We start from the raw sequence: 12,263 nt of genomic DNA, 5'->3' as shown, positions 1-12,263 counted from the left end.
CCGGTATTCCCAAGCGCTCCCCCAGATAATGCCCGACCACCACCATATTCACCACCGGATAATAACCCATCACCACACCAGGGAAGAGGGGAGTCGGGGTTCACGGATACGGTAGGCGGAAGGGTGAAGCAAAGAAATCGACGGACTGACCTAAATCTGTATGTACGACCTTGCCGGACTTCATCTAGTAAGGAAGCGGACTCAGAATGGGAGACCTGCTATTCCTCGGAAGAGGAGGTGGTAATTGAGACCCGTAGACGGCCCCATTCTCGTCCACGACCTAGGCAGATGCCAATGCGGATGGTCCCTAATCCCGCGGCCATCAGAGCCTCAGTGCAAGGGGGACCCGCCGCAACCATTCAAGTATACTCCCCCTGGAAGCCCAATGACATGCTAGTGATTTTAAACGGAGGACCAGATAAGATAAAGTGCCCAGGATGATTCGTGGAGTTCATAGGGACCACCCTAGAGGTTTACGGTGCCGTCTCATTAGACGCCTGGAGCTTGGTCCGACAATCATTGAACAAGCAGCAGTGGGCTAGGTTTCTTGAGCACCTGAATTATCGCGATCACGCCGCTCTGGAACCTGTCCATCAGGGAGTAGCCAATGATGATCAGAGGAAGACCTTAATTTTAGCAGCGTTGGGAAGGACACTTAGGAAACCAATCGACCTGACCAAGGTCCTTGACCAAAAGCCAAAGCGAAACGAGGATCCAGAGGGCTTCTTGGAAAGGTTTAAGGACGTTTACGGCTCGCACGCAGGGGATCAGAACTTTAACACAGATCAGCAATCTCCTCAATTTTGCGCTACATTAATGGACTGTCTGCCCCCGGCTATATGTACCAGCATCAAGACTAATAATCTGAATTGGACCGGCCTGACCGTGGCTGAAATGTGTCGCACCATTTGCGCCCTATGGAAGACCAACAACAATCGGGAGACTGGTCCAAAAGTTAAGACTGAATTTGTCATCACTCGGGAGCAGCATAAAGTACCCGCGGCGGACGCGCAAGGTTATCAGATGGAACCCCAGGCTAGTGTTCCTGCCTGGGTGGATCAACAGAACTATACCTACCCCTATCCATGGGGACACCCTAACGGGCCAAACGCACCTGCATATGGACCACCATATGCTCCAAGAGGGATGGACCACTCCCCAGCAACAAGGGGGACGTGGCGTTACCAAGCCAACAATGATCTGTTTCAGGTGCGGGGGCAGAGGTCACATGCGTCGAGACTGCCCTAGGGGCAACCAACAAGAAGGAAGAGGACGATCGCAACCGACCGGGGAGGGTTAGGACCGCCCGGAGGGTATCGTCCAAACCTGCAAACCCAGTACCCGGGACCATCACCAGCCTTCCAGGGCATACACCAATCCTTTTGACAGTTGACCTCAGGCGATAAGGACCATTTCGTCAGCCTCATTGAATGGAAGTATCCCCGAACCCCACCTGCAGATCCTAATCAATAATATACCAGAATCATTCTTGGTTGACACGGGGGCGACCGTGTCTTCAGCTCAAAGTTCCTTAGCGCTTCCAACCACTACGGACCATGAGATACTTCAAGGCTTTGACGGAGAGGCGCACCCGTATCCTTTGACGACCTCTGTGCCGGTCCAGTACGGGGGCATCCGGCTCTTGCACCGATTTGTGGTCACCTCCACCCTCGATATTAATGTATTAGGATGAGATTTGATGTGTCAATTGCAACTGCTGATTTTGTGTCAGCCCACCTCTGTGGAAGTGGGTCATGCACACCCTCGGCAGTTTTACCAAACCAGAACGCCCCAATGGTGGTCGTTGGACTTGGATGACGGAGACCACCATGTCACCCTAGTTTATGACCCCAGCGGAGCTAACAGCGAGTTGGAACAATTCTTTCAGCCCCACGAAGGCAGTACCTGGGACAGTCACCGTCAGAGAAGGAAAGGCCCTCGCCGTTCTAATTTCATTGCAATTATGGAAACAGCCAAAGACGGTGGCACCACATGTCACCATGAACGTATACCTGCCATACCACGCTAAGGACCTGGGACCTATGGTTTACCAAGCGCTGCAAGGATCGGATGAGCACATTCCCGCAACCCAGCAGGTCACCCCGGACCTGTCCATACTTTATTTGCCCACTCGTCGTGTCAGGAAGGGCACTCTGCGACGACATAAGGGACGTGACATTGTTGAATTTGCAGACCCCCAGGTATGGGCGGATGACCCTACGCATGTGGGATTTTCCAACGTCGCACCAGTATACGTGGCTGTTCGCCCGGACACAGCCCTGCCTTCCGTTCGCCAGTATCCCCTCAAGGCTCAAGCGTTACCCAGCATCAATTCCCTTATCAGAAGGTTGTTGCAGCAAGGCATTTTAGTTCCATGTCATTCCCGCTGTAATACACCTATTCTGGCTGTGCCAAAGGCAGGGAAGCCTAACCAATATCGTCTTGTTCAAGACCTACGGGCCGTCAATAGCATCGTCGAACCCCTACACGCGCTTGTCCCCAACCCAGCTCACATCTTAGCCACCGTTCCTGCTTCTGCCACTATCTTCGCCACCATTGACCTCCAGCACGCCTTCTTCTCCGTTCCACTTCATCCAGACTCCCAGTACCTTTTCGCCTTCACTTACAATGGACAACAGTATACTTGGACCAGGTTACAGAGGATTCTTAATCTCCACGGGGAGCAAAATATCAAACCAGACTCTAGTTTCGGACCTCTTACACGCCATCCTCCTCCCCTCCGCCATTGCCGTCATTAAGTGTGCGGCCCATACTGTGGGTAATTCAGATGTCCAGAGGGGCAACCGATTTGCTGACGAAGCGGCTAAGTGTGCATCCCGATGCATAGCCAGGGTGGTGAGCAGTATGATGAGACAGGTAAAAAGCCTATACATGGGCTCATCTGTGTCTGAGAAACCTATGCCAACCATTGAAGATGTGCTTCTTTTACAGGGGGACGCCCCTGCTGACGTTATTGCAGAATGGGAACAGCTGGGCTGTCGGAAGGCTGATTCCGGATTGTGGCTTACGCCGGCCGGACAGACCTGTATGACGGACCAGCTGGCTGCATGGGTTGTAGATTGCCGACATTTGGCCACTCATTGTGGCGCGACCTTGTTGACCGATGCCTTATTGCAGGCCTGGTGGCACCCGCAGCTTAAAGTCCTCGCCACCCAGACCAGCGCACGATGCCTTACTTGTGCCGAATACAATCCCGGCAGGGGTGTCCCGTGTCAAACGGGGCGGACTCCCTTGCCGGCAGGTCCCTTTGAGACCCTACAATTAGACTTTATCGACCTACCAAAGTGCCAGTCATACAAACATGTATTGGTTATTATTGATGTTTTTTCTAGATGGATCGAGGCCTTTCCCACCACCGATTGCACGGCCCCTACGGTTGTTTCCATTCTACTGCGTCATATTGTTCCCCGCTTCGGGGTGCCAAATACCATTAGCTCTGACAACGGCCCCCACTTTATCGCTGCCATTAATAAAGAATTGTACTTACAGCTGGGTGTAACCCAGCGTCTGCACTGTTCTTATCGTCCTCAGGCGGCCGGAATGGTGGAACGAATGAACCAAACCCTTAAAACTAAGCTTGCCAAGTTAGTTGACCAATCTGGTTCCACATGGGTCAAGATACTTCCAGTCACCCTGTTTCAGATAAGGGTAATGCCATGTGGCGCTGCTCGCCTTTCCCCAGCGGAGATTGTCTACGGCCGCGCTCTCCGTACCCCCTGGACTGACATTATCCCCAGGCCTATGGAACTTCACCACATGTCCGACAAAATGGTTTCCTATATCCTGGCCTTGACTAGGGCCCTGCGTACTATCCATGATGACGTAAAGGCAGCTTACGTCGGTGGCATTACTTTTCCTGTGGAAGGCCACATTTCTGTTGGCTCATACGTCCTGATCAAGAATTGGACCCGGAAGAATGGACTTTCGCCCCGATGGCTGGGCCCCTTCCAGGTTCTCCTTACCACGCCTACGGCAGTCAAGGTCGAGGGCCGGTCCGCTTGGGTACATTTACATCATTGTAAGGTGCTTGGTGACACCAAGCAAAGGGGGGAGAGGGAGGAGACTGGGGGGGGGGGGGGGGGGGGGGGGGACAGCAGCAAACCGGATAAAAATTAATACGTATGAAAACGACTGACCACATATTAAAGCATTAAGTATGTCTATTCACAGGAAGCTAGTCACCGACTGGTCCAGCTCAACATGATCACATATTCCCTGCTAATCCTCTGTGCCCTTTATGCCTCTATGCCCTTTTGTGATAAATAGGAACCAACATGAAGATGCTATGGGTGCTGGTGCTCACTTGTCTGACAGCCGGAAAAACGATCTGGAGGCAGACCAGACCACTGAACGGAAGAAAGAATAAGAGAAGCTCGCGGAGCTTACCCGAAGACAAATGGAGACACAACTCCTTCGTTCAAGCTTATCGAAAGATGTTTGGAGACGCTGTGGTTTGTTACCCTTCCCAGTCCGTTGCTTAACTGTTTAATCCTATTCCCGACCCCAACCCTATCAAGCACCTGGTCCGTTTTACGGACACAGGCAAAGAAGTTTGTAAGACCCCCAACTGTAGCCCTATTCAGAATGTTACTCATCTAATCAACTTCTCCCAAAGTAATATTGCCACCTGTATGGAAGGGAGAGGAGAAAATAAATCTCGAGACTACCCATATTGATGGACTGGAAAAGGATATGGATGTGTCCCTAGTGAAGCTTGAGGGAAATGAGGAATGTATCACTAAGGTACCCTGACATAAGTGCGAGAGAACCAAGGAAGGGGACGTGGTATGCCTAAGCACCAAGAAATGCCGGAGTATTAAGGGTGGCGGAGTTCAATGGATATGTGGCATGGGAAATACCACTCACCTTTCGGTGGGACAGCATGCCTTTCCCATTACACCAAGGATAGGAAGTCCTGAGCTCCCTTTTATATATCCCGCTTGCAGACAAGAACTAATGGCTAAATCATCAGCAGGACATGGTGGAGGGGTAGTATTCTCCTATCAATGTGAGGAGGGGGAGGACTTGAAGAGGGGAGAAAAGAGGTTGTTGCATACCACTGCAGGCTACTGGTTATTATATCGGAACAGAAATGGGGAAGGGATGGCCAGTAACTATTTAGTACTAGGCGATCCCAATGGCCCCACCTCAGAGGCAGTCGGGATAATTGCTCCCCTCACCGTTCCATGCCCCATACGATGGGGAGGGAAGAAATTGCAGGACCAGACCCAGCCCACCAGGGCCCCAGCTATGTCCCGAAGGAAAAAGCGGGAGGCCACGGAGGAGTTTTGTGCTGACTGGGCAAACCCCGAAGCATACGGAGGAAATGGCCACTAATTCTATTAAATATCTAACCTTAAGATTTGAGCTTGCATGTGCAAAAAGCCTACTAACACAAATAGCAGAACCACTACCCTTGTACAACTTGCAAACATGCAGAATGACTAACCACAGAGAACTGATTTTAGCAAAGAATGGAAAACAAACAACTTCATAATTGGAGGTGATCAACTTTAAGCAATTTTGCTGATAACCAACCTCAAACAAAGGGTGAAAAACAACCCATATTCATCAATAACACCTCCAATTTGCTTTAAATCCCCTATAATTTTCTTGAAAGTGTTAATTTATTAACAAACACATTAAAATGTTTAACACCAAAAAGTTATATTAGCCCACATTATGTTCACTGAAGCTTACAAGCTTGTCTGTTCAGAAATCAAAAAGCAGATGTGTAAACAAAGACTGGTCTCTTTTAGAATTGCACACAGCAGAGAACCACTTGACCAGGAAATTGATTATCAAATTTAATGGGAGAAAGATTGATTGCTCAGTGTAAATATCCATAGATTATGTGTTCTAAGAGATGGGATTTGGAGTTGATTTCAAGTACATAGACCAGCAGACTACACCGAGATAGAAACAAAAAGCTGGAGTAACTCAGTAACATCTTTGGAGAGAAGAAATGGGTGACGTTGAGTCGAGACCCTTCTTCAGACTGGTTAGGGATAAGGGAAACGAGATATAGACGATGATATAGAGATAAAGAACAATAAAAGAAATCCAAAAAAATAACGATGATAAAGGAAACAGGCCATTGTTAATTGTTTGTTGGGTGAAAACGAGAAGATAGTGACTTGGGTGGGGCAGGGATAGAGAGAGGGGGAATGCTGGGGTTACTTGAACTTATAGAGAAATCAATATTCATACCACTGGGCTGGCAGCTGCCCAAGCGAAATACGAGATGCTGCTGCTCCAATTTGCGTTTAGCCTCACTCTCACGACAATGGAGGATACCTAGGACAGAAAGGTCTGTGTAGGAATGGGAAGCAGAATTAAAGTGTTTGGCAACCGGGAGATCAGGTAGGTTCAGACGGACTGAGCAAAGGAAGGTGTTCAGCGAAACGATCGCCCAGGCTACGTTTAGTCTCGCAGATATATTAGAATCCACATCTTGAACAACGGATACAGGAGAGGAGATTGCAGGAGGTGTAAGTGAACCTCTGCCTAACTTGAAAGGACTGTCCCTGGACAGAGTTGAGGGAGGAAGTATAGGGACAGGTGTTGCATCTTCTGTGTGCAGGGGAAGGTACTTGGGGAGGGTGTGGTTTGGGTGGGAAGGGATGAGTTAACCAGGGAGTTGCGGAATGGTCTCTGCGGATGGCGGAAAGGGGTGGAGATGGAATAATGTGACTTGTGTTGGGATCCAGTTGGAGGTGGCAAAATTTTCAGAGGAATGTTGTATGCGACGGCTGATAGGGTGAAAGGCAGGACCGGGGAGGGAGACTGTCTCTGTTGCGACTAGGGGGAGGGGGAGCAAGGGCAAGCAACCGAGGAGACACGAGTGAGGAGGGCCTCATCTATGATGGGAGAGGGGAACCCTCGTTCCCTAAAGAATGAGGACATCTCGGATGTCCTGGTATGGAACACCTCATCTTGGGCGCAGATGAAGGAATTGGGAGGAGGGGAGAGTTTGCAGGAAGCAGGGCGGGAAGAAGTATAGTCGAGATAGTTATGGGAATCAGTGGGTTTGTAATAGACGTTAGTCGATAGGCTATTTCCTGTGATGGAAACTGAGATCAAGAAAGAGGGGGGAGGGGTGTCGGAATGTCTAGACTACATTAGATCTGATAAACGTTTTCCCACCTCCCTTAACATCTAATATTGTCCACAACTTGTCTCTATTCAAATATAGGTCCAGTTCAGTAATTCTGCTCTTCAATCACTAATTTCGATAACAAACAATTGGAGGCTCAGGACTGACCACCAATACTCACCACCTTGGTAGCCCATTAGTTAGCTTTGCTGAAAAATATCCTCTTGCACAACATTCAAAATTGGAACACATTGACAATAAGAACACGGACGCAAGACCCATTCATTGACTATTGCACAGCCTTCAACACCATAAGACCAAATAAGCTCACCCCTAAACTTTGGGATCTTGGCCTTGGGACCTTCATCTGGGGAGAGGGAGATACAGAGATAAGGAGATCAAAAGAGATGCAAATCAAAGAAAATGTAGAATATACATTTAGCTAGAAGGTGACAACAAAGCAGACAGAGATACAATGTAATCAGAGGGACAGTCAGACTGGTCGGAGAACTGGGAAGGGGAGGGATGGAGAGAGTGGGAAAGCAAGGGTTACGAAGTTAGAGAAACAAATATTCATACCGCTGGGGTGTAAACTGCCCAATTTAACATGACAAAAAACAATTACCCACGATAACAAGAAAATTGGTAAGAAATTGGGAAATGTTGAACATAACATCGTATGCTTAGACACAATGTGTAGGAAGGAATTGTAGATGCTGGTTTAAACCAAAGCCAGACAAAAAGCTGGAGTAACTCAGTGGGTCAAACAGCATCTCAGGAGAAATTCAGGTGACATTTGGGGTCGAGACTCTTCTTCAGTCTAAAACCGAAACATCCCCTTTTTTTTTCTCCAGAGACACTGTCTGACCCGCTGAGTTACTTCAGCTTTTTGTGTCTATTCAGGCTTATACACAAGTCGCAGAATGTTAGCATACACATGCAGCATGTTAGAAAGGCAAATGGCATTCTGACCTTCATTGAAAGGGAAAGTGGTTATTTTGGGCAAATGCGAGACCACACTTGGACTTGGCGAATATTGTAGACAATCTCAGTTTTTCTGAGTAGAGGAAGATCCAATTGCAACAGAGGATGAACAGTTAATATGTACAAGACATGCCCCCAAGATGCTGGATCTGCCATGAGAGATTGGAACAGATAGCCTTAGTTTCAGAAAGTTCAGAAAAATGAAAGGTGCCAGAGTTAAAGCACAGAAACGGGCCTTTCTGGTGACCCACATCTATGCCGACCATCAAATAACTATCTATAATCAATTTCATTTACCAGCACTTAGCCGGCAGCCCAATATGCTTTGGCAATTCAAGTGCTTATTCAGATGCTTCTGAAATGTGAAAATAGTTGCCTCTACCAAATATGCAAGCAGTGTGTTCCAGGGTGAGGGAAATGTTCACCAGATCCCCTCAAATCTGTTGCTCACCTTTAATCTTTGCACTCTAGTCTTAGAATCCATTGCCTCAAGGAAGTTTCTTGCTATCTACTATATCTGCGTCTTTCATATTTGTCTTGTCCCCCTCAGCCTCCTGCTCCAAGAAAAACAAACTCAGTTTGCTTGTATTTCACCCAGCCTATTCAGTCCGCCCTCAAAACTAAAATGGTCACAAGGAATATCCTAATGCATCCCTTTTTTGGTAGTCACATCCTTCCTCTAGTGTGCAACCAGAACTGCACACATTGTTCTAGCTGTGGCTTAACCAATGTTATATAAACTTATACCTTCACCTATTTTGTTCTTTTGCACTTCTCTTTTGCACTTTTGTTCTATGCCACGGCTAATGAGGGAAAACATGCTGTGTCTTCATGGAAGTGCTGCCACCTTCAGGGATGTTAGGACTTGTTCACCAAGGTCCCTTTGTTCTTCAGCATTCCATAGGACCCAACCACAGTATATATACCGAAGGTATTTATTCACAAAATGTTGGAGTAACTCAGTAGGTCAGGCAGCATCTCAGGAGAGAAGGAATGGGTGACGTTTAGGGTCTCGACTGAGTTACTCCAGCATTTTGTGAATAAATACCTTCGATTTGTACCAGCATCTGCAGTTATTTTCTTACACAGTATATATACCTATTTGCATTGCCCTAACATACCAACTAATCCATATCATTCTGCCAAAGACTACCCTTTTCACTATCTACAACACCACCATTTTTTCATGACAACTGTAAACTTACTAATCATGTTTAACCAAAGTCTAATTTGTAACAAAAAGGGTCCCAAGACCAATCCCTGTGATACACTGTGCAGGAAGGAACTACAGATGCTGGTTATGCACCAAAGATAGACAAAGTGCTGGAGTAACTCAGCTGGACATGCAGCATCTCTGGTGAAAAGGAATAGGTGACAGATCGGGTTGAGACACTCTTCAGACCTGATCTTGAAATGGTGCCAAACTGCCACTGAACACAAACTGAAATGGTACTACTGCGATACACTTGTACTGTATCTGAGATGCTTATCTAATATGTATCCAAGTTCTTAGTAGTGATACTTGTACTTGAAAAGTGAATTTTACTGTACATGCAATAAAATACCAAAAACCATAAAGCATCTGAAGAGTTTTGACCCAAAATGTCACCCATTCCTTCACTCCAAAGATGCTGCCTGTCCTGCTGAGTTACTCCAGCATTTTTGTGTCTATCTCCTGTGATACACTCATGGCCATAGACTTCCAATCAAAAAGGCAACTCAAATCCTTTTGGGGAATTCTTCAACACAGAACCCTATAAAAGGAGTGACTGAAGCCCCCATAAAACATCCCAACTGCACCACCTTCAGCAATAGATTTTGATCACTCTTTAAAATTCAAATAAAATTTATCAGGCAGAATCTCCCTACAACAAATTCATTTAACTACCCTTGATCAAGCACTACCTTTCCTGGGGAAAAAACCAAACCCACCAAAAAAAAAAATCCTTCCAGTTACATTAACTACCCCAGCCTATCCGCGTTGTCCTTTTGGAGTAAAGAGCCATCGTATTTGGTGATCTCCTTGAACCACACAAAATATTTATACTGGCTCAAGAGCTGATACAAGGCGGATTGTTCATCCAGCTAGAAGAGGCTCAAAATAAGGGTAAGCCATTTGACGGTCTAACAATAAATTACTTAACACGGAGGGCAGTGAATGTTTGGAATTCTCTAGTCAAGAGATGAAGTTGAGTTAATTCAAAGCAGAGATAATGGCTTTCTGGGTAAAAGGAATCGAAGGATTATGGGGGTGGGTCGGGAAAAGAAAGTTGAGGTAGAAAATGAATGCACTTTTAGCACGGTCGAGCAAGTTCAATAAGGCCACGTATTCGATTGATTCTTATGTCTTCAGGTCAGAAAGTGCGCGGTTGAAATCCTGCAGCTGCACGTCGCTGGCTGGCGCATTGAAGCGTGGGACTCGGCTCGCCGCCACTCGACAGACGCCCGACTCCCCGCGCACCGGTGCAGGTGGTCGATAGATCCGGCGTCCACTGTCGGAGAGGACCGACCCACCGGCCGAATCCCCGTTGCCGGAGCCCGGCTGACCGAATGCCCGCGGCCGGAGCGCGAGCGAGCGAATGCCCGTTGCCAGAGCGCGAGCGAGCGAATGCCCGTTACCGGAGCGCGAGCGAGCGATCCGCTGCCCATCGCACGCGGTGGAGTGAGGAGCGTGAGCGCGGCCACGGGTCCCGCCACGACCCCGGCAGCTCCAACCGCCACTGCAGCGAGTGGAGAGCGGCGTCCTCATCCCTCTCGCCTCGCCTCGCCTCGCCTCCTCTCCTCTCCTCTCCTCTCCTCTCCTCTCCTCTCCTCTCCTCTCCTCTCCTCTCCTCTCCTCTCCTCTCCTCTCCTCTCCTCTCCTCTCCTCTCCTCTCCTCTCCTCTAGAAAGCGGAAACTTCTTCAACTCTTCCCCCTCCCCTCACCTGCACAGGATTTTCTGCCGCCGTGCGCCGCTCTCCGACCGACCTTCCGCCATTGCTTCCTCTCCGCCCGCTCGCGGCCACCCTCTCTGCCAGCAGCTTATGACCGGCCGAAGGTCCGTAACGGTCGACAACAACCTCCCGCCAGCGACCAATCACGGCGGGGCATTCGCTCCCCGAGAGCACGTGACGCACTCGACCAATCACAATTGAATATCGTACCGTTAAGCGCCATGGTGATCGTCACAGGTGGACCATTCACAGAGGAGTTGTCCCACCTGGCTGCCCAGCCCAGCCTGGAACAACCATTCGACCAACATCATCTGTAAGCTTTAAACCTCTGGATAGAGTCAAGAGTGTTTTATTGTCATATGTCCCAGATAGAATAATGACATTCTTACTTGCTGCAGCACAACAGAATATGTAAACAAAGTACACTGTAAACAATATGATAAACGAGAGAGAAAAAAAAGTTCAGTGTGTATATATACACATACTCACAAGTACACACATATACATATCACATATATAGATACATATAGACAATAGGTGCAGGAGTAAGCCATTCTGCCCTTCAAGCCAGCACAATGCTGAGTTATTCCAGCATTTTGTGAATAAATACCTTCGATTCGTACCAGCATCTGCAGTTATTTTCTTACACCACCATTCAATGTGATCACAGCTGATCATCCACAATCAGTGGCCCAATAGCAGAAGCGTCCACGTCGGGGGCTGGAAATTGGACATGTCCTGAGCTAATTCTGCCACCACCATCATCTATTGTACAAGTGATGACTCCCACTGAATGTCGCCGGAAGCTTATGCCCTTTTCAGGACGGACGGTGACAATGATGTAACATTTGAAACATGGATGATGGACACGAAAGTAGAAGTTCCACAATCAGTACCCCGTTCCTGCTTTCTCCCCATACCCGTTGATTCCGCTAGCATTAAGAACTCTATCTAACTCTCTTTTGAATGCATCCAGTGAATCGGCCTCCACTGCCTTCTGAGGCAGAGAATTCCACAAATTCACAACTCTGTGTGAAAAAGTTTTTCCTCATCTCAGTTCTAAATGGCCTGCCCCTTATTCTTATATACACATACACACACACAAAACGACACAAAGGGGATGGAGATCAAGGAACATATATATATCTCCCTCTCCCCTGACTTTACGAGCACGTTTTCTATAAATTTTGATTTCCATCTCCATTTCCTTGATCTCCACCCCTTTGTC

The 12,263-nt window shown here is 47.9% G+C and overlaps 1 protein-coding gene across 2 annotated transcripts in view; it reads right to left on the bottom strand.

Moving 5' to 3' along the window:
* LOC144605417 (uncharacterized) overlaps positions 1-11,173 on the bottom strand; it is a 34,390-nt gene extending 23,217 nt beyond the window's left edge. Inside the window, exons 1-2 of one of the 2 annotated variants that reach the window (XM_078420640.1) lie at positions 11,027-11,122; positions 7,449-7,484 (exon numbers count right to left, since the gene is read on the bottom strand). Coding sequence is in view for 1 of the 2 variants with exons in the window: in XM_078420639.1 (XP_078276765.1) it covers positions 11,027-11,079 (53 nt within the window). In the remaining variant the exon portion in view is untranslated. Of the gene's footprint in view, positions 1-7,448; positions 7,485-11,026 lie in introns of both variants that reach the window. The other variant, XM_078420639.1, reaches the window with a different exon arrangement.
* Between the last annotated feature and the right edge of the window lie 1,090 nt (positions 11,174-12,263).

The sequence above is a fragment of the Rhinoraja longicauda genome, chromosome 24 (genome assembly GCF_053455715.1).
Source record: "Rhinoraja longicauda isolate Sanriku21f chromosome 24, sRhiLon1.1, whole genome shotgun sequence".
Taxonomy (NCBI): domain Eukaryota; kingdom Metazoa; phylum Chordata; class Chondrichthyes; order Rajiformes; family Arhynchobatidae; genus Rhinoraja; species Rhinoraja longicauda.
This window is presented reverse-complemented; position numbering and strand designations above follow the sequence as displayed.